Source organism: Propithecus coquereli, unplaced genomic scaffold (genome assembly GCF_000956105.1).
Source record: "Propithecus coquereli isolate 6110/MARCELLA unplaced genomic scaffold, Pcoq_1.0 Scaffold166, whole genome shotgun sequence".
Lineage (NCBI taxonomy): Eukaryota > Metazoa > Chordata > Mammalia > Primates > Indriidae > Propithecus > Propithecus coquereli.
The window spans coordinates 1,440,389-1,462,852 of record NW_012141191.1 but is presented as its reverse complement, the minus strand read 5'-3'; the positions used below and the strand labels follow the sequence as shown (position 1 = coordinate 1,462,852).

The 22,464-nt window shown below is 38.4% G+C and overlaps 1 protein-coding gene across 1 annotated transcript in view; it reads right to left on the bottom strand.

The window, feature by feature from the left end:
• TMEM2 (transmembrane protein 2) overlaps positions 1–22,464 on the bottom strand; it is a 70,966-nt gene that overhangs the window by 2,092 nt on the left and 46,410 nt on the right. Inside the window, exons 14-22 of the mRNA XM_012641588.1 lie at positions 21,675–21,865; positions 19,111–19,288; positions 16,691–16,906; positions 13,006–13,214; positions 9,814–9,996; positions 7,319–7,538; positions 5,735–5,833; positions 2,504–2,658; positions 17–120 (exon numbers count right to left, since the gene is read on the bottom strand). Coding sequence (XP_012497042.1) covers positions 17–120; positions 2,504–2,658; positions 5,735–5,833; positions 7,319–7,538; positions 9,814–9,996; positions 13,006–13,214; positions 16,691–16,906; positions 19,111–19,288; positions 21,675–21,865 — 1,555 coding nt within the window. The remainder of the gene's footprint in view (positions 1–16; positions 121–2,503; positions 2,659–5,734; positions 5,834–7,318; positions 7,539–9,813; positions 9,997–13,005; positions 13,215–16,690; positions 16,907–19,110; positions 19,289–21,674; positions 21,866–22,464) is intronic.

Below are 22,464 nucleotides of genomic sequence, written 5' to 3'. Positions count from 1 at the left end.
TAATATAAATACAAACCTTTGTTATAAAGATGAGCTGGTTTGGCTAATCCCAGAGGTACTAATGAATCTGAAATGTTCAACTGTTTTATTTCTCCTCTTGTGCTCAACAGAACAATTGACCTGTATATTAAAGTTAGAAAATCAGTGCCAATTTCAATCATTCAGTACATTTTTACTGAGTACCTTTCTGAACAGAATACTGAATAGAAACACTAGATAAAAGCAGAACACAGAAAAAAGCCCAGATGCTTTTTCATCTCTGCTATTACAAGGTCCCACTCTTCTGCCCCACATGGAACTTCTCATGTTGTTATTACAAGGGAAACCGAAAGGGAAACCAAGTCATTTAGGTAAGTTCACCTAGTGGACAGCTTGGGACACTGCTCTTTCGGGGAACAGTCTGTTATAACATTGGAAGATAGTTTAACATTGGAAGATATAATATTGGAAGATAGTTTTATTGTTTCAGATGCTCTGTTTATCTATTTATGTTCTATTATCTATTTATGAAATGAATGGATAAACAAAATTCTAAGACAAAATAAAGCAAAATCTATTCTCCATGGTTTGGTTTAAATTACCATCTTTACCATGCAGTACATTAACACACATACTCGGATCTGTCTGTGGATTCTCTATTCTCTTTCTCTGATCCCTCTCCTCTGCCAATACTATGCTGGCTTAATTACTATGACTTCGTGGTTTATTTTAATATCCGATAAAACAAGTTTCTTGTATTATTGTGATTTGTTTAAAAATGTTTTACTACTCTCTTAACATTTGTTCTTCCAGATAAACTTCAGTGTCAACTGTCAAGTACAACAGAAAAGTAACCTATCGGTTATGTGTTAATGGAAATGTGTTAAATTTATAATTTAAGTAGAGTGACATCTTTACAATATCAATTTTTCCATCCAGAAACAGAGAGAATCTCTCCTTTTATTCCACTCTTATTGTATATCCTTTAGTAATGTATTTGTTTTATTAATGTGGGTCTTGACCTCTCTTATGATTAAGAGCCTTAAGTTTTATGTTGGTGTGTGTTCTTTGTTGCGGTCTTTCTAAAGCACTAGTGACTTAATTCCGAATCAGTGCAGAGGACTGACGATAGCCACCCTGCAGACTGGATCTTCTTCAACGGGTCAGAATTAGCCATGAGATCACTTACAGCTCACCCCACCCCGACCCACCTGGCCCCTCCACACACACACACGCTCAGTCTCTCTAGAAGTCACTGCCAGTTGCCCCCTAACTTCTTAACACTTCATTAAAATACAACATGCACAGTTGAATTTTTGCAAACTAAACATATTTGTGTAACCAGCATCCGGATCACAGCATTACTAGTATCTCAAAAGCCTTTCTTGTGTCCCCTTTCTGGAAACCACCTTGTGACTTTCTAATGAGTTGGTTTTAACTCTTAAATCTCTAAGGTACTTTGCAGGACTGCGATGTTGTCCTAAATACTTGTGGTGAGATTTATGTCCCGGATGGTTTTAGGGGAAGTGAGTGAGTGCATATGTTTTCAACATTAAGAAAAAAATCTTTAAATCCTTAAAGAACATTGAGGCCCCATAAGTATTCTATCTTAAACCAGAAGATAAAACTAGACATGCATATTGAATATTGTATTCAAATAATCTAATGATTTCATGGGACTTATTAGGATCTGGTTCTGTAATCTATAAAGAGCATAAGTGATCAGAAAATGATTTTAAAGCTAGACAGGCTTTTAATTTCTGGGAAGCTTATGTTCTTCCCTAATGGCTTCACTAAATGAAGGCCTGTATATAAATCAACGTCTGGGGCAAAGCCAAGGGGCAGAAAGGACTCTGAATTCATCTCCTTGCCTCCAGACAGGGTCTGGCCAGCCCAGAAAAAGGAAGGTTTCTCTCCTGTGCACCTTTCTTCAGAGACCAACAAAGAAAGGCAATCAGACTGGCACTCTTAAAAGAGAGACCAGACACTCAACCACTTAGAAATCACTTTACTCTTTCCTAGCCATTTCCAGATGACCCAGGTGATGACTTCCTCTATCAGAGTCATGGTACAATGTTGTCCAAGAGTCCATCAATGGGGCAGTTGGCTGCAAAGGCAAACTGCCTGGAAAATTACTTCAAAATGGAAAATAAGCCTCTGAGCAAGTTGGGTACAAAGTAGATTAATTTAATACTAAAAAGTGGTACAGTAATGTTCCAAATAATGAGCTTTTCTCCTTTTAGGAACCCTCCTACCATTTGCAAAATCTTCGAATATCCAAGTTCTGCCATTGATAAAGCAACAGCTTGTCAATGATAAACAACTCAGACCACACGGGCATCAGTCTGAGGTAGGAAGGGAATGAAATACCTTTCACAGAGCCCTGAACGCCCACAGAGTACAAGATCTGGTAAACACAATATAAAATATAAACCAAACCTCAGAGTTAACCAAATGTTATCTGTTTGAAGCACTCCACGTCTTTAAGGTGGCTTGTTCCCATTACAGAACACGTCTGACCTACCTTGGAGGGATGTCTGTTTTTAAATACTCTTCCAAGCGACTGACATCAACAAGAGGGAAAAACTTTTTTTCTGTCAACCGGAATGGAACGCTGCATGCATCAACAAGGAGCAGAAGGACACCTGCACTTCGGAAGGTAAAGTCGGTGCCATTGACCTGAGAATACAAAAATGTCTTCTGCTGTCATCACCATTTCAAGAACATCTCCAGGATGACTCATCTTTCCAGCTCCTTGCCTCTATCTTCTAAACCCATAATTCAAATTCTATTTCCAGAATTCAAATTGCATATTTCACTTACTCTTTCCCCGCCAACGTTTGAAATTGTGCCACAGGTTCTATAGACTCTGTCTTAACTTATCTTTGCTGCCTGGAGAAGATGCTCTGAGCAAGGTATGGTGGCCCCCACAGAGCGAAGCTGGCTGACTCGCTCTGCAGTGCTCAAGACCTTCATTCTTACACACATTCTCTCAACGGGGTCAAAGCTTTGATAGTCAGTGATCAAGTGGTAGCCTCTGTGCTGCAGCTCAGATAGCTCACTTATTGTCAACTTAGTTCAGGGAAAAAAAAATACATATATATATGTATTTTTTTTTCCTGCCTTGACCCACAGAAATTCCCCATTAGAGTTTAAGTTTACAATATCATAGAAGTCCAATTGCTTTATCTCCTTCACTATAAATACAGCTCTCCCCTGAAATCAAAATGGCAAAGTAGTGGTGTTTTACTGGAATTTAAGCTACAAGGTACTACTATATTTGGTCTCACAATTATCGTGAGCTGAATTTCCATAGTCATCCTCTTTAAATGAATGGTTTGTGACCTTTTCAAGAAAAAAGAACTCCAGACATTTCCAAGTATCATTAATTCTTCTGCCAAAAAGGAAAAAAAACAAAGGCTAGAACTAAATACTAATTAAACCCATAGGCACTGACTTTGTTTATAAGGTATAAAATTATAAACTATGCTAAAGGCTAACAAAGAACAAATGTTCTCACCACTGCACCTGTCCTTGCTTGGGGAAATTAAGATATTTAAATTTTAATTCTAATCACTATTGATCTCACTGGAATTCAAAATGGCCTTTTAGCTATGTTTGAATTGTGCTAATCCAGTGAATTGTTCTAGAAGTGCTCGAGGTAAGCTTTATATGCGGAAAGACTAGATGGTATTCTTTTTATTTTTTAAAGTCTCGATACTTAAAATTGAGATCCATTTAAGAAAAAATTATGTAACAATCCTCAACACACTCAAACTGTCCTCATGAAAAGTACCCCTCAAAACCTGTGGCTAAAAAGAAACAGAAAACTTTCCATAAAAATTAGAGCGAAGCCTGGCACGGTGACATGGACCTGTAGTCCCAGCTACTTGGGAGGATCGTTTGAGCCCAGGAGCTCAAGGACAGCTTGGGCAACATAGCAACATAGCAAGACCCCATCTCAAAAAACCAAAACCAAAAACCACAAAAATACCCACTAAAGCAATGCCAGGTCCTAGGAAAGAATTTTCAGGTAATACATGTGAAAAATATTAGAGATATATATGACAAAACACAGTACTCTATGATTTTCTAGGGTCTCAGGGACCCAACATGCAGCAATGGAGTCAAACAATGTCTTCAGACCCTGGGGCGTAGCCTGCTTGAAATTCTATTTTGGCAAAACAATCTATCAATCTGTCTATCTACCTGTCTATAATATCTATCTATCTATTATCTAGTGAGCTACCACAGCAGTGAGATCCAGCACCCACCTGCTTCTCCCATGCAACCCCCACCAGATACCAGGCTAGCAGGGTGAGAGCAGGTTCCTCATGTAGCCGACTATATTCAGATACTGAGCTAACAAATTTCATGCCAATAAAATTACATCATGAGCATATTACAAAATGCAGGACTGCTGACAGAGGGGAATGGTATAAATACAGACTGGAGGGATCTTCGAGTGACATTTAAATAGAGATAGTCTTAAGAGTAAAAAATTCTGGAGCTGGGTCGTGGTGATGGTTACACAACAATATGACTGTACTTCATACCACTGAACTGCACACTTAAGAATGGTTAAAATGGCAAATTTTATATTGTATTTTTCTACAATAAAAAAACTGATAAAGTAAAATTTAATTTTGTCCACATATATTTGGATTTGTGACTTACGTTGCCCACCACTGAAAAAAACTGAGTTCCTAAAGAGACCACGTGAGACTGGGCACAGGCCCTGGCTGGGTACTAGTCAGAAAGCTAGACACCTGTCACTCAAAGCTCTGCATATGATGGCACCCAGATCAACCGGATTTTGGACAGGCCATATGATGAGACCCGTTCCTAGTGGCTAAGTTGGCTCTAAATTCCACTGTTAACCCTGAGACTCACATCTATTCTTTCATTAACCTACTAAAAGACAACTAACACTTTGCATCTTCACTTTCCTCATCTGAAAAAATTGGGGAGAGGCAAACTTAAAATAAAAGGTCAGAGATTTTAAAATCATTATTTCCCATATCTTAAACCAATTATAGTTTTCTATATCTCGATTGCCTATGGCAACTATTTTTTAACCAAAGATGCCTTTTCTCTTACAGACATGAAATGAGTCACTTGTAATGCTCTTAGTGAGTAAAAGTACTGTGAACAAATTTTAATATCAGCCTCAAAGTAATCAATAAACACAATGTACTCAGAAAAAAAAAAAAACTTTAATAAAAACATTTATTTGAAAACACAAATGTTTAGGAAGTATTTATACTTCTACTGTATTGCTTGTCACCAATGATCAAAATGTGATTACAAACCAGTGACTATTGCCAGAGATAATTCAAGTCAGTAGGATGAAAGATAAAAGCAAGAAGCCACAGCAGTGTATACACCTGCTATGGTCTGAACGTTTGTGTCCCCCCCCCAAATGTATATGTTGAAATCCTAATCCCCAAGGTGACAGTATTAGGAGGTGGGGTCTTTGGGAGGTGATTAGGACATGAGGGTGGAGCCCTCATGAATAGGATTAGTGTCCTCATAAAAGAGACCTCTCAACCCTTTCACCACGTGAGGATGCAGCAAGAAGGCGCCATCCAACCAGGAGGCAGGCCATCACCAGACACTGCACCTGCTGCAATCTGGACCTTGTACTGTCCAGTCTCCAGAACTGTGAGAAATAAATTTCTGTTGTTTATAAGCTACCTAATTTATAGTATTTTGTTATAGCAGCCAGAACAGACTAAGACCAAATGGTACTTACAGAAATAACAGACGGGTCTCCACGCTGAGTTTCTGCTTTACTGGGTGACTGGAATTGCACAGGGAGGTAGCTTTTATGAGGGTCACTAGTAAACACCACCTAGACAGGGCAGAAGTTCCACATTTATGGCAACTGTATTTCCCCCCAAAGGTTCCCTCAATATAAACTTAATTATAATCAAAGCCGGTGGCTGTATTTCCTTTTCTGAACTTTTTATACATATTTCGTGGCCTAGAATTCCATCTTGATACGCTTAACACAATAACTATGTGTTCCTCATTTGCTGGAACAACCCCAGTTTCAAATAAGCGTAATCTTGTTAATCGAATTAATTCAATAAATGACTAAATAGACTGGGCACGGTGGCTCACGTCTATAATCCTAGCATTTTGGGAGGCCAATGTGGGAGGATCACTTGAGGCCAAGAGTTTTGAGATCAGCTTGAGCAAAAGCAAGACCTTGTCTCTATAAAAAATAGAAAAAATTAGCTGGGCGTGGTGGTGCACGCCTATAGTCCCAGCTACTTAGGAGGCTGAGGCAGGAGGATCACTTGAGCCCAGGAGTTCAAGGTTGGAGTGAGCTATGATGATGCCACTACACTCCAGCCCAGGCAAAAGAGAGAGACTTTGTCTCAAAAATAAATAAATAAACAGATAGATAGATAAATGTGCTTTACATTTAAATCTTTGTAAAAATTTCATGCAAAAACAGGCACAAATCTTTTTAAAAGTCCTTTTGAGAGCAATTATCCCACACTGGGGCTCAGTCACTCTAACTAAGAAAAGAAGTGTAGATAACAAGGACTACCCCGTTGAGAAACTTTTAGTGGCCCTGTACATGACCAAGTCTCAACTCCTCTCCGTGACCTGTGAAGTGTTCCATGAATGGAGCCACGCCTTATACCCAGGCCGCATGTCTCCCTATTCTGTTACACTCAACAAAGCCATCTCCTCACTTTCCCACAAGCACTGCACCTTCTTTGCTGCCACTCTGCCTTTGCCTATGCTGTTCCCTCCCCAAGAATGCCCTTCCCCTTTCCCTCTATTCCTCTAAATTACTTCTGGTCTCCAAACTCACCTCCTCCCACCTCCCTCCAGGCTCTCTTCTCATGCAAACATGTTTAACTCTCACACAATTTAGCACTTAAAAAGTACACTGTCCTTATAACTCAATGTTAGCAACTTCATTGCAAGAACAAATAATCGTAATGATACTAAGCGGGATTCAGAAGCTGGACATTTCTTTGGTATCTCAAGTTTGGGGTCAAAAATTCATGTGAATTTTCTTACTAACTCCTCATAGACATGTGTTTGGTTTTGAAATTCAAAATAAAAATTCCCCTTGCATTTCCGAGCCATCCAGGGTAAATTGATGTTTCATGGGGGAAAGTAGCTTTGTTATAAATTTGAACTAGTTTGCTTCTTGTGGGTATTACATTCTAGCATGGGCCAAAATTCAGGAAACACCATGGAGTGTTTCTAAATTGGCAAAACAGATGTGTCAAAGAAAAAGTGCTCCTATTGCAAAGAAACTCTTTGACTTTTTCTCCCAGGCCACACAACCCACTTTTTCTTCCTTATTTACCTGCCGGGTCCCACAGCCTTTACAGAGTCCAGTGAGCATGGACGGCATCTGCTTGACCGCTGAGGGCTTTCTGTAATACCGTGGGTATGCTTTGGCCATGCAGTTATTGATGTCTTTTGAGTCTGTTGCTGCCTGGATCTTGACTCTTTCGCATCCCTGAGATGAACAGTAACTATGGCCATCCCTGTGGCTTTTGGCTCTGAGATACAAAAACAATAACCTGCACAAAACAGAAACCAACCCATTTAGTTAGACTTACTGTTCAAAACTTACAAAATTCCTCAGATCAACTCATGGCCAAAAGGGATATTCCTTCAATAAAGTAAACTTTCCTTAAAAGAAAAACAAATTACAAAACTAATAAAGTTTTTTCTGTTTTCTTCCTATCCTCTCGGAGTCCTAAGTCAAATGCAATATCACTTTAGAAAATATTTTGATACCCTGATTCAGTCACTCTGGAAGATACCAAATTTGATTTCTGGTTTGAATTAGTTCAATAGGTATTTTGGGAGGATGGAATTTGGTTTGGCTCAAAAAATCCTTGGAAAACTTGATACTTGTATTGAGTTTAGGATTCGGTAAATTGATGTGGTTCATTTTTTTGCTGTTGTCCATAAACCATTTTGGTTTAAGACACAAAACTGGAATAATAAAAACAGCAACTTTGACTTGTTTGCCTAAGACCAAGCTATAGTCTCAAATCAATTTCTGTGATGTTTACCAAGAGCAGATGAGTCTGCTATATTTTGTCTATATTCTGTCTATATTCAGGCCAAAATCAGGCAAAATGAACAGTTCCACCCATTTCTGAATAATCCTCCTACTGCCAAGATGAAAAGTCTAACTTCTAGGCAGCACTTCAACATCTGTCAGAAAACCCCGTCCTTCTAAACCAAAGAAAGTCAAGATTCTAAAGGACTTGATCAAATGAGATTGATTACCAGAGATGAGGAATTCACATTTTAAGATGAGGTCAGTGAACACGGCGAAGTTGCAATTATGAAGTAAAAATCAGCCATTGTCACAACATCCAGTAATTTTAACACATATACACAAGAAATGACAGGGACTTGATTAGGCATGGGCTTTTTGATACATAATTAAAATCATCAAAATGAATAGAATTAAGAATTAGAACCTCAAAGGCTGAGGGATTCTTGAAATACCCACACCAGAAAATATTCTCCAATCTTTTTTATACATTTAATCATTAATTTGTGGCCACCACACTGTCCTTACAAATTTGGGTAATTCTGTGTATTTTTGTGCAAAGTCAGCTGGAAATATGGAAGTTCTGACATCTACAGAATAAAAGTCCAGGTAGGTTAAATCTAATTAGAAATTGAAAATCAGAGACAATTATGATAAGAAAACTTTTAAGCTGACTGCACTGGCTGCTGGGGGACCTGGAGAGCAAGTGAGTTGCATCTCAGTCAAAGGATAACCAGGCAATTAAGGACTGAGTCCCAACTTCATTCCCCCAATCAATCTCACCACCCTCTCCCCACTCTGAATTTTCTGCCTTTCCCCAAACGTCCCACGCCACATTCTTCCATGCCTCCATGCATTTGTGCACACTATCCTTTCTGCCTGGGACAGCTCACCCAACTCTTTTTCTATCTCTTCCTAATTGTTCATCAAGAGTTAGCTCCAGGGTCACCCTCTCAGGATGTCACTGGTTACTCTCAGCTGAACTTCTGAGTTACCCAGAAAGGCACACTGAACATCCCACTATAGGATTTAAAGCATTTAAACCTTTCGTTCTCTGATTACTTGCTCTGCATGTCCACATCCTTCAATGCACTACGAATTTGTAGAAGAAATGTGTCTTCTTCACATTGGTATCTTGACAGTGCCTAGATGATGGTACATAGTGGGAAGGATGGCTGAGGAGGGAGACGGATGGAACATGCTACTTGCTGGAAGAGTACAGGAGAGGAAGCCTACCATAGCCCACAGGCTGACAGATGTAACGGGATAAAAGCAGACAAAGCCAACAGGAACCCCGGAGAACAGGATTACATAAAAAATGCAAAGATGCAGCCTAGAGAAAGTTGAAAGCAAATATGGCACGGTTACACAGGGGTTTTTTTTTTAAACTCAAGGTCAACTTGAAAGATAGCCTTAAGTCAGCAGAAAGAGAAAAATGAGCTTTTCACTGAAATATGAACTATATAACACAAGTAAATAATCATCTAAAGAGTTGTTATAGTAAAAATTATTTTAATTTTCAATTGGGTCTACCGGTTCTTCATCGACAAGGACAATTTCTCTCCATAATTGCCTTAATAAGTATATGGCAAACATCTTCACCCGATTCCCACTGCCAGCTGTAATTACCAGTCATTCCAGTTTCCCTCTCAACCTCTAACAGCAATATACAGGGAATTACCCACATGGGCTGCTTTCCTAAACAGCCACTATGCTGAAGGCTAGCAATTTTACCATTAAAGAAAAGTAGCAATAATTCTCATTCCCTGGTTCCACTGAATTACCCTGTGCCGGAGTCAAAATAGAATTTCCTCTCAGACTGCTTCGTCTGCAGTTCTTCCAGTGAATGCACAGGCTCATACTCGTCGATTTTGGATAATGAACCATTCTGCCGCTGCAAAAAGCCAAAGGTAACCTGAAAACTTGTGTTTGATGGATAGCAGAGGCCAACCCGAATCCAGTCATTCCTTTAAAGGAGAGACAAAAAAATTAATTCACACTTGAGCCACTCTCTTTTGAGTATTATAGCATATGGAAATTTTAGCCATGGTTTTTTCCTCCTTAAATTTCTGCTGTGTGTTGCACCACTAACAATGGAAGTCCTGAATCCCAGCATACTAATGAATCATCCACCTTTATCTGTTATGTTTTTACCATTTCTATTTTAAGGAGTTCTCATATCAAGTATTTCACACCAATGTATTTACAATAATACTATACAAAAAATTCTTGATTTCAACAGAATTTCAGGGAATATGAATAAAAGTTGGATAAAACATTCTTAGATACTCCAAACTATTAATAAATTAAGTGAAATGGTTGGATATGGCCATACCAAGATGGAAATACTATTAATAATAGCCTGAGAGTGGAAGGGTACACTGGTACACTTCTAAGGAAAACATTCTAAAGAATTTTTTTGTTCATAAATATGTTTATCTTTCATAATTATATTAGGATAAATTCCTAGTAGCAAAATTGCTGGATATAAAGGTATATGACTTTTTAAAGCTTTTAACGCATATCTTCAAATTGCCATAGTATTTTTTCTCAATGTCCTTAAATATAAATTCTTTTTAAAAACCATTAAAAATATTTTCCCCTTTCTGGCATTTTATCTTTTTTTGACCTTTTCTTATTGTAGTGAAATATACATACCATAAGATTTGCCATTTTAACCATTTTTAGCTAAATAGTTCAGTGGTATTAAATATATTCTCAAGGCGGTGCAACCATCATCACTATCCATTTCCAGAACTTTTCATCATTCTAAAAAAATTTTAAACAATATATAACGAGGCCTTATAATTGTTCACATGGGTTTTACCCAGTAATCCCACTAAAGAATAATTAGAAATTCAGAAAAAAGATATAAAAGAAAATACAGTCTATAAGGTATTGTTTATAATAACAACAAAAAAAGGCAGGAGAAAAACAACCTAAATGTTCATGGGAGAAGTGGGTAATTAAAAAAATTATGGTACATCCATATGCTCAAAAAACATTGAAGAGAAAGAGAGGAGAATACTAGAAATGTTTATAATGCCTCACTTTGATTAGGAAGATTACAGATTATTTCAATTTTCTTTATGTTTTTCTGTATTTTCCCTATTTTGTTTAATGAATAAGTATAGCTTTTATAACTTTTAAAGTGTTATTTTCAGACATGGCATTTTGACAAAATCTATGACCTCCCTATAATTATATTAAATGCAGGGGAAAAAATTGTCCATCTCTTCATCTTGCCTCTGCCCATTATGTAACTTTTAGATACTTTTAGCTAATTAAACAAGTATGACTGAATTTGAAGTTCATGTGGATTTTTGAAATTTCTAGGCTCAGCCTTTTTCACTTTCAAATGCTTTTACTTGCTCGGTATTTGATGAAAAGTTATGCAGGGAAGTTTCACAGAACCCTGCATATCACTTCATTGTAATATCTCATCTCAGATTCATAACCCTGCCCAATATAACTTTTGAGTACTGATCGCTCTCTGACATTTCTTCTTCTCAACCTCTCTGACGATCATGTGTTTCTTTAATTGACTTGTCTGCAGCTCACTGATACTATCATACTGGGCTTTCAGAAACTTCACCCTGGACACAACGTGGACTAAAGATGTGGAAGCTGCTGCTGGGATCCAGGAAAGAGCTGAAGATCGCCTGAGCTCAGCCACCAGCAGAAGGGTGGAAAGAAGCAGGGGGGTTTGAACGACATTAAGAAGCTAGAACCAGCAGGGCTCAGCTGCTGATGAGATGGAGAGACAGGAAAAGGAAGCGTTAGGAGTGAGTACTGGCTTTTTGTCTTGGTTGACCGTGTAGCGGGGGCACAGAGAACAGCAGCAAGTGGTAGAGAAAAACAGCAATGGTTCAGCTCAGAGCATGTGCCAGAGCCTAACTATCTCAGAACAAGGGCATCTGCCTCGATGTCCACCCACCCTCGGAAGTGGCCTGCTCAGAGCTGCCTTTCCATGTGTTCTAGTCCTTCTCTGCTCATTTCAACTGGGTGTTTACAAGTCAGAGCTTTATGACTAGTCAGGTAAACAAACCATTTCAATCTTTCAGTTCCATGGAGTCTCATCCCTCCTTTCTAGTTTCACCTTCTGTCACCTCCCCTGATACATTCCATATCCCCCCGCCCCCATCACACTGAATCCATCATTCCCCAAGGAGAATGGGCCCTTTCCCAACTCTGTGCTTTTGTAACAAGACTGATTGCTTCATCAGTACCACTTCCTCACTGTAGCCTGGCCCAGCTCCCTTAGAATCAGTTGCTCTATCCTTTGTTCACTAAAAAATAGCTTTGGTTTATCTAGTTACTTGAGTTTTTTTTTTCTCCCTAGCTCCTGTAAGATCCAAGAGAGCAAATACTTTTCTCATTCATCTTTATACCAACTGACACACAATGAACACCTGAATAAATTAATGCAAAAACAGAACCTTGGATTCAAAGTGATATTATTAGGAAGAACAGCTAAAAAATCAAGAAGGGACAGAACAATGCTTTCAGGCAGAGGTAGAAAATACCTGGCCTTCATGCCTTGACTTTTCCACCTCTTGCCCATAGCAGATATTACTAATTAACCTCACCACTTTCTTCTGTCAAGTCTAACTCAGCCTCAAAAATCTTTTAATTTTCCAGGTAACCAAGTACTCACTTGGAACACCATATAAAACCCCTTCCTATCTCAGCTTTAGGGAATTAAAGCATTCAGCAGACTGTATTAAAACCTATTGTTGAATGGCTTTCTGTACACAATAACTTGACCAGGGAGAAAAAAATGCTTTTGAAATGAGAAGATTCCATTTGTATAATCACTTAATTCTATCAACACAAAATACACAGCCTCCCACAAAAGGAGCAAAGTACAGGAAACTGACATTCTTTACTTGCTACCGAGGAAACATAAGTGATTCTTTTTCTCCACTAAATGACTATTTGCTCAACTGTTGGAAATGACAGTAACAAATACATACTTGTTGAAGTTGACGAGGTACAGAAAAGTGGTGCGTGGCGCCGGCCCATTCCAGTGGATGGTGTACCCCTTCTCCAGCATGACCACGGGCTGGTACTGCGGAAAGGCAGCCTTCTGGTTAATTCCCCGCAGCACCATAGGGTGGGAAGGGTACTCGTCTCGAGTGATGGTCATAGAAAGATTCTGGGTGCTCCACGTCTGTACGTAGACCTTAAAAAAAAATAAAATTGAGGAACTAAAGGGAAGCAAATGAAAAGTTGAAATAGCGAAACAGACATTTCCAGCACAAAGTCCAGCGTCTCTACTTTGAAAAGAGAGATTCTGTGATCGGTGCCAGATTAAATGAGCAGCAGCCAACTGTATCCTGAGCCACGCTCACAGCACGGCCTGCTTAAACCAGAAACAGTAAAAACAGATGACACGTCCTGCTAGCCAAGAGCTTCATCATCTCTTCCAGCACTACAGGCCAGCTTATTCATCAGAACATAAAACGTCTGGGGCTTACATAGCTTGTCAAAGTAATCTCTCAATCTGAAGAACGCACAGACAAAAAAATTAGTAAACTAATATCCTCTGGTCAAATCTAAGAGATTTTCCTCTAAACCAAGAGATGGAAAATTTATATATCTTAGAGCTTTGGCTTTCAGTTTTCCATGACCTACATCAGCCCAAGAAGTCATTTTTCACCCATTCAAAAATTTTAAAAAAGTTATAAAGCGCTCTGCAGCAACTAGAAAAACATATTAAACTGGGACAAATTGAAAGCCCTGAATTTATTCCAGTGGCATCTGAGCCACTTTTCGTGCCAAAACAAAACCATCCCCAAATGCATCTTCCAAAGGACAAACCTCAGAACAATTTCTTAAAACAAATCAGTATCTGTAATCAAATTCTCCAGGAGCATTAAAACATTTGCAGGATATTGGCATTTAGTCTACAATACTTCGGTATTTTTCTCTGTCATTTCTACAATCTTGTCCATATTGCTTTCTCAATTTTATGTCCTTTGGCCCAGAAAGTCGTCTTAATTCTCATTCACGTTTAACTCCTTTGATTTAATACTCTTCTCTACTGATACCACTTAAAGATTTAAAATAAACAGGAAACATGTTTTTAAGACCACTGATTATCTTCACTTAAATATATATTTAATATGTACTTTAATATATATTTATATCTAATATATATTTAATCATACATACACACATATATATAAAAGGACATACATATACCATATATCTGTCCCCAACCTTCTTCCCGAGGATATTTAAGGTGCCACATGTAACCCTAATTCTCCCTATGTACCTATGTACTATGTATCTTTCTTCCTGGGTACCCCTCATTCCTCAGGTCAGCAAAGTACAGATATTCCACTAAAAAAATATTTACAAATAGTTAAATAATGATTATTCTATCTTGAGATTCAGTCACTTCCATTTTTTGTCTACAACTGTATACTGTATTATTTCTAAGTAACAACAAATGGCTGCAGATCTGGGCTTCTGGTCCAAATTTCAAATTCTCAGGAGAAAACTTCCTACCTGTGGTCCTACCATTCCCAGAGCCTCCTGGGAAGTATTAGATGACTTATTTCTCTCTTTATCTCTAAATAAAAATAGAATTACTACTCTGCTTCGTAAGGTAGAAGGATAAGATTCATATTCTCAAATACATTAGAAATCCAAAGAGTTGAATACTTTACTGAGTGAATACTGAATAAAAGAAAAATATGTAACATTGACAGTAATAACTGTAATGTATAGAAAACTAAGAGCTATCATAACCATGTATTTTATAGATACATTTATAATCATTTTAAAAATATGAAGTTTTCATTAGCAAGTATCTACCACTTTAAGACACACACACACAGCTAGCAAGAAATTTAGCCAAAACTATAGCTACAAAAAGACTAAAAGCTTTTTTTTTTTATTTTAATTCTAGAATTTCTATAGATTGCTAGATATTGATGGGTAAACTTAATTTAGGGAAGGCAATTCTGATTAAGAATAAAACAAATAGAAAAAAGAAATCACATTTTAAACCATGTTCTTTTCTTCTTTGTTCTTTATTCTTCCCCATCCCTTCCTTGTCCCCTAGGCAAGTATTACATTTTATTTTATTTTATTTTATTTTGCTCATGGGAATGAGAAATCCCACAACAAAGAAGCTAATACCCCCATTGAACAAACCAGAAACTCTCTCCAGTCTCTATCCCCCTTAAGCCCTTTGTCTAATCTATAGATAAGAATCTGAACTTTATTTTTAAAAGTTTTTAAATTTTGGAGTAATGTTCTTTAACAGTCATAATTCAAAGTCAGAAGAGCAATGAAGAATTCTGACCTAAGAAGCTCCACCCATACAAAGCTAAGGTGGTAGAAACCACATAAAACTCCAGGGGCGCAGAGAAGAGACGAGCAGGAGGCCATGAACACACCCTTGACAGGGCTCAGCAGAAGGGAAACAACATAGGGCTGGTCCTTCCCCAGGAAGAACACGCACTACAAATAAGGGGACAAGCAGCAAATCACCGAGAGGGGCTTCTTTCTTGCCTTTGGGGCTATTGGAACCCAATGCTATCTGGAAAATCACTTGCTCTTCCTCTAATTCTCCTCTCCATGTTCTGATCATCCCTTTCCTTTACTCTTTTATCTCCCTCGACAGTCTATTATTAAATCCTACCCTTTAATTGTCTAAAACACGGGGAAATATCCCACTGCCTTCAAAATGCTGGGGAACTGGTACCTCCTCCGTTCTGCAATCTCTCCCACCCATCCAAATATCACTATTAAAATCACCTTTGCAATTTAGAGCCCTGCTCCTCAAATAATACTAATAGTGGCAGGCACTGTGTTATGTACCAGGCCAGGCCGTATGCTAAATGCTTTCCATATATTCATGCACGCTATCCTCACGACAGCCTCATAGGAGAGCAACTACTATTATCCGCACTGTTGACAGGCACCGAGTAGTTAATTAACTTGCTCAACACATATTTAGGAAATAACAGAGCCAGGATTCAAACCCAGGCAATCTGGCTCCAGGACCTACACTCATAACTATATATAGTAGCTTGCACATTAGTTCATCCTGTTACACTGGGCACCAAGTTAATAAATATGCATTAGCTTAATGTTGTCAAAGAGGTGTGTTTCCCAAACTATATCATCTCCTTCATATTTTCATGGACATTATTTCATGATATAATTAGAAGAATGTCCTTGGATTCTTTCCTTGTCCACTCATTCCTAATTCTCAGCTCTGTCCTTGAGAACATCTTACTTTCCATGGGACCTATAGATATTCTGCCTTCAAACTCAGATTCCCTAATTAAGTAGAGATTATGACCCTCAAAGCAAAGGATAAAACTCCCTCTTAGGGGACACAGCAGTAGCACGGCAAGAAAACCTGAGTCAGTGCACTCTCCTAGCAACATCCCAACCAAGGGTAAATCATCTCACCTCCCTGGGACTCACTTTTTCACTTGTTAAATTGTTTGGAGTAGGGGAGCTTTAAGTACAATTCTATGAGTCCATGAATTTTCTTTTTCTTTCTTTTTCTTTTTAATGAAATAATCATGCTTTGGGAAGCATCGATCACACTGAAAAGCTGAGGAGTTCTCCTCAACAAAGCAGTGCTGTCAGGAGCTAGCAGGGACTCAGGCAGAAGATGCTTTCTGGGCCTACCTGGGCATAGGTCCCACTGCAGACCACGGCATTCCACTTGGTAAGGTTTACACAGCTTGGATGGCGGATCAGGTAGTTGTCCATTCTTCCCACATAAGTGTCCTTGTATCCTGTCACAGAGCCATCAACGTCATGGAATATGGAGTTCTTATCACCATCCAGCTCACAATCTTCAAACCAGGGGCCGGGCTTTCCAAAGAAGACGTTCAGAGACACCTGACCACAGTGAGACACAAGGACATCACAAAATGAGGACTCCGACCATCTTAGCGCCCCCTGCAATGACCCCACTGCAGATCCTCACAACCGCTTCAAGGCGAAAGCAGTTCTAAGCTACAGTCCGTAGTTATCAACTATGCCACCCAGTCAGTCAGAGTTGTCTACTCAATTAATGACATTGGAAGGAAATAAAATTCCCAAACCCTGATGGAGTCTAATTGGCAAATGTTAAACTTCATCTTAATTTTTATTCTTTTTTTCACTTAAAAACCATTACCTGCCCCCCAGACAAAACAAATATGTGGTAAGAGAAACCAGAAGAGTTGTGGAAAGAGGACCATGCAGCCATATACATTTGCCAAAAATTATAAACTGCACACATAAGATCTGTGCATCTCTGTATGTAAATCATACCTCAATTAAATAAAAATTATAAGTTTAGCTTCGGAGCTAGTTAATCATTTTATTTCATTCCAAATGCTTCTGTTATTTGTTCATATGAATTCCCCCCTCCACAAAAATGAGCACAGGTCAAAACTGAAAGACAATTTAAGGACTGGCTTAGTATGGCTAGGTTGTTGTTGAACTCACTAGAATCTGCTGAAAAGTATATGTTATTAACTCTTTCCTCAACACAGACCAAGCCTAGCTCAATTTTCATGTCAGGTAGAGTTAATTTAAAGTCTTTACCAAACACACAATGCACAGCTGCAAAGTGGGCTGCAGGTGACATGTTTCACAGTCTTTAGCTACTTCTTATTAGCGGTGAATTACTAACACTGTTTAAGCCACACAGATACATCTCTAAAATGCTTTTCTGCACTTATCACCCAGGGATGTTTTAAAATCAACAGAACATCTGAATGATAAGCAACCCGATGGAAAATAGTGATGTGTGGGACAGATGGCTGCAGGTTCTTAGTTCTATGCTTTTGCTCTTTTCTGTTTTGCCTCCTATGGTTAAATCTGAGAAAAGTTTAGAGTATATTTTCACCTTTTTAGGTAGAATAAATTTTGCAAACTCTTCTCTTTATAAACTTTCCAGAGCGTCCCCACCATAGAAAACTCAGGCTAGATGAACTGCTGGACTTAAACAGTATGGGTTTTCTTATGCTGTTCTAACTTCAGGACTTTTGCGAGAACTGTTTTTCAGTAGTAGGCCATGTCAGTGGTCACTAAACTCTATGCAGGCAGGACTATGAGGAGGTCCATTTGGGCAGTAAGTGACCAGCCAGCCTCCACACTGCACAGGTGGTCCAAGACCGCCACTATTGACTTAGGCAGGAGCCATCTACTAGTCTGGTCCTACCCCTGATCTAGAGCCACACGGCCTGAAAGAAAACCAGCCAACCAAGCTGACATCCCAATTTGCATCTGTGCCTCTCTGTTCCATGCCTTGGCTGTTCTACAAAACCAGATATAGACTTCAGTTAACCGATCTCAAGCTCTATTTTTAACTGGGCAACCATAAACTTCATGGACATGAATAGGACAACTATGAGCTATTTTCTAGGTGCGGCTGCCTGTGGGAATAGGGAGCTAGATAGTCTGAGACTAATCCCTCTTGTGCCATTGCCATCCTGAAACTGGAAAGATGATGAAAGCCTGAGGGCATGTAATCAGACTGTCCCATGCATTTCGGGTAAAGGCGATACTCGTGACACTGCCAAGACTATTTCTGTGGGCTACTGTATTGTAAACAGTAATTTCTAAGTCTTCTTTACAATCTTCTTAAAAACCTTCTAACAATTTATATCAGAAATAACTCAATTTGCATCACACTGCCCCCAAATTTCTCTTTGTTCCCAACCTTTTATCATCGAGTTCCCCAGAAGAACAGCTCCCAGACAAGTAAAATACCAGGCAGGACCCAAATCTCTTAGCAGAGATGGGCTACCCCACCAGTGTATTATACTGAACTTCCCAAAATCAGACATCTTCTTGTTCCTATGAAACTATACAATTCCCGTGTTATCATACTTGAAGTCATTTTCCCTTTCAAAACATGACTTGCATGTCAGAAATACCCTAAGTCACATGGGACTTCTGTTCTTATCTTGAACTCAATGGCACAGAGTGCATGGAACTAGGAGTTCCTTCTGTCTATATTTCTCTTTCTAGTCATAAAGGGCCAATATTTTTGAGAATGAGCCATCCCTCCTTCTCTGACCATAGTCACTACTTAGGAAGACCATACTTACATGCGGACCAAACTTTACAAGGGAGATGTTGTTCCTGGGGGTTATCTGCCAGGAATTCTTCATGAGGAAGCCAATTGCACTGCTGTACCTATCTGGAGTTGGCACATATCTTTTGAAAGTGCTCCTGGTGAGATGAATGGGCCCATCATAAATCTGAAAGCCTCTAATTGGAAATGTCCTGTTGAAAGACAAGATTTTGTTTAATGCACATGTGCCTGTCTCCTTAATAGCACTTTACTTATTTCTTTTATAAATACTGCTGAGTAGCTCATATGCACTAAGCAAAAAACTCTAAGATCCCCAACTGAGTAAAACATATACTGTAGTGGGAAAGACAAACAGGAAAACAAAAGATAATTTCAGATAGTAAATGCTAAGGAGACAATAAAACACAGTAATATAATAGTTTGGGTGGGGAGAGAGATGCTATTTTGGATAGAATGAGGCCTCTCTGTAGAGGTGACTCTGTTTTCCTTGAATCGGCTCAGTTAAGATCTTTTAAGTGGCAACTCATATACTTTAGTTTTAGTTCTAAAACCTCTAGCCATGAGAACAAAAGACAAATCTGTGCTTAAGCAGAGAAAACCTCCTCCCAAGCCACTAAATGATAGTAAAGAGGTGAAACGATACACTTAAAATTATGAAAGTATAAGTCCTCAAGGCTTACTATGTCAAAAAGCTTAGCTACATTGAGAATTTCATTTTATTCATTTTCCTTTCTGTTCAAACACAAACTCCTTAGCCTACTAATCATAAGTCATTAACCATAATTAATGTACAAAACCTATAATATTCTCCATTCATCAGGTTTCTCTCCTATTAAATTTTTTAATGGCATTGCAGGGGATTTCTATAGCAACTAATTAGTTTACAATTTGACAGTTGTAAACTGTGTTACAAAACTGTGTTTTGTAACTAAAGCATACATACTAGCAAGAAAAACAAATAACCTGCTTAAAAATCTATGCATCATGACATATTTCTGAGCATATATCTCAAAATGGTTCTCCCCCATAGAAAAAGTTGTAAAGATACAGTAAAATAAAAAGTGGTTCCATTTACCGATGAGAAATTTTGCTTTTGGACAGCCCTCCTTAACAAAGCAATAAGCATTCTGAAATAAAACTGGAGGTCAACATAAAATAAAAAGAGTGAAATTGATTTGCCCTTCATCATACTGAGCCCATACCCCAACCAACATAGCTTTTTTTTTTTTTTAATCCACACATCAAGAGAGGCAATTACATCTTAATTGTGAAGAGCACAGCATTGAAGCCAATCTAACTGGGTTTGAACTCCACCTCTGTTACTTTAGTAAGATAACCCATTTACAAAACAGGTTGATGACAGCACCTACTTCACTGGGCTTTGGAGGATTAAGTGAATAGAAAGTATTTAGCACAGGGCCTCATACATCATAAGAATTTTTAAATTTTTAATTATCATGGGTACATAATAGTTATACATCTTTATAGTATACGTGTGATATTTTGATAAGGGCATACAATGTGAATTAATCAAATCAGGGTATTGGCGTATGTTAACTATTAAAAAAAAATCCATGAAGTTCTTTTCCCAGTGGCTTCCCTGATCTAACAAGAGGAATTCTATAAAGAGTGTAGAGTATAATGGTGCTAAATATTCCACAACAATAAGCACAGAGGAAGAAAAGCCGGGCATAGGTAATCCTTTACCAGAAACTAGTAAAGTTCTATTCCCAGCCCTCGCTCTCCACATCCTCCCCTAAAAACCTAACATCTGCTTGCCCCATTCCCCTGCCTAACCCCAGCCCAATGCCCAGAGGTAGCATTTCTGCAAGGGAGTTAATTCTTGAATTTTGGCCCAGTCTCAGAGGTGAGGCCTTTGAACACTGTTTAGTTTTCCTCTCCTGATTTCCTCACAAGCAAAATGAGGACAACTCCAAAATGTGTCTCAGAACTGAGGTATGGATTAATTAGTTAGCAGGTCCCTAAAAGCTGTGAAGAAGTGCTAAGTACTATTTTAATGACTTTGCGATTACGACGACAGAAAACACGCCAACAGCCTACCCCCGTCCCCCTCCAGCATCTAAAACACTGTGGGTTATACAGCTGCGGTTAGATTTGGCGTCAACTTCGCCATCAGTCAACTCTCATTTCCTAGGACTCTTTTCAGTAGGTAATTTCCTTTTTCCAGTGGCTATTTCTGAAAACCAACATCATAAATTGAGGAAAGACTGACCTAATGTCATAGTTTATGGTTTGGCAACTTTCTATAGCTCAAGAAAGAACAACCAAAAATTCACCAGCTTATGTAAGGTCTTATATAAGGAATGAGAAACAAAATAGGTTTCTTTGTTATAAAACTGGCAATGAAATCGATGAAATATTTAATAATTAACGTTCCAAAATTCCAGGAGGAAAATACACACAATAATAGGAACAGTGGTAGTAGTGGCAGGAATAAGACAGGAAAAGAGTCACAGTAGGAAGCAGTCCATCCAAGATTATTACGTAAATTTCCTTGAGGGTTAGATCTTCTTTTATTGCTAAAGTTTAACACTCTACTTTTAAAGTAATGCTTACCTGTTCCTAGGTAACGTCCGAGGTTTCTGGTCTATTCCTCCAATGCCTACATACTTGTTCTGACCACCTGGAAAGCCATAATTCCTGCTCTCCCCAACAAAGAGAGATTCCAATACCTCCTGGCTGGACCCCTCATCACTTGGGAAGCTTCCATCACTGTTAAAATAAGAACAATCCTTAGCCACACTTCTCTAGAAAATTTAAACTTATTTCCAAATGAAGGCAAGCTATAACATAAAAGCTAAAAATTTTAAAAGCAGCCCATAGCTTTTTCTAATACACATTACCAAGTCTTCAGAAATTGCTTTTAAACCCTGAAAATACTTCAGGTAAATTAATAAATGGCTTGCAAATTATATATAGACAAATGAAATGTAATTTTGCAACACCAACTGATTGCTACAGTCTCAAACAGTATGGCAAACAAACTTGCTCTGAATAGAACTAAATTACCAGCACATTTAACATGACAACTAGCATGACTATTATCTAGAGAAAAATATGTAACACAAAAAGTTTAGTCCTTGAAGACCATTGCCAAGTTAGAGCAGCTTCTAAAAAAGAAAAGATTAGTTTTTAATCTTCTTCCTACTTTTACTCCCTTCTTTTTCCTCCACTTTTTTAAGAACGTTAGTCTAAATCGCAAGTATTTTCTTCTAAGTGAAAATTATGATGGGCACCCTTCTGTGGAATACCAGCTATATTAACCTATTATGGTATAAATTCTATTCATCAAGAAAAATGTATTTTTGGCCCTCTAGTGGTATCAGGAAGAGGGTGCTATTTTTTT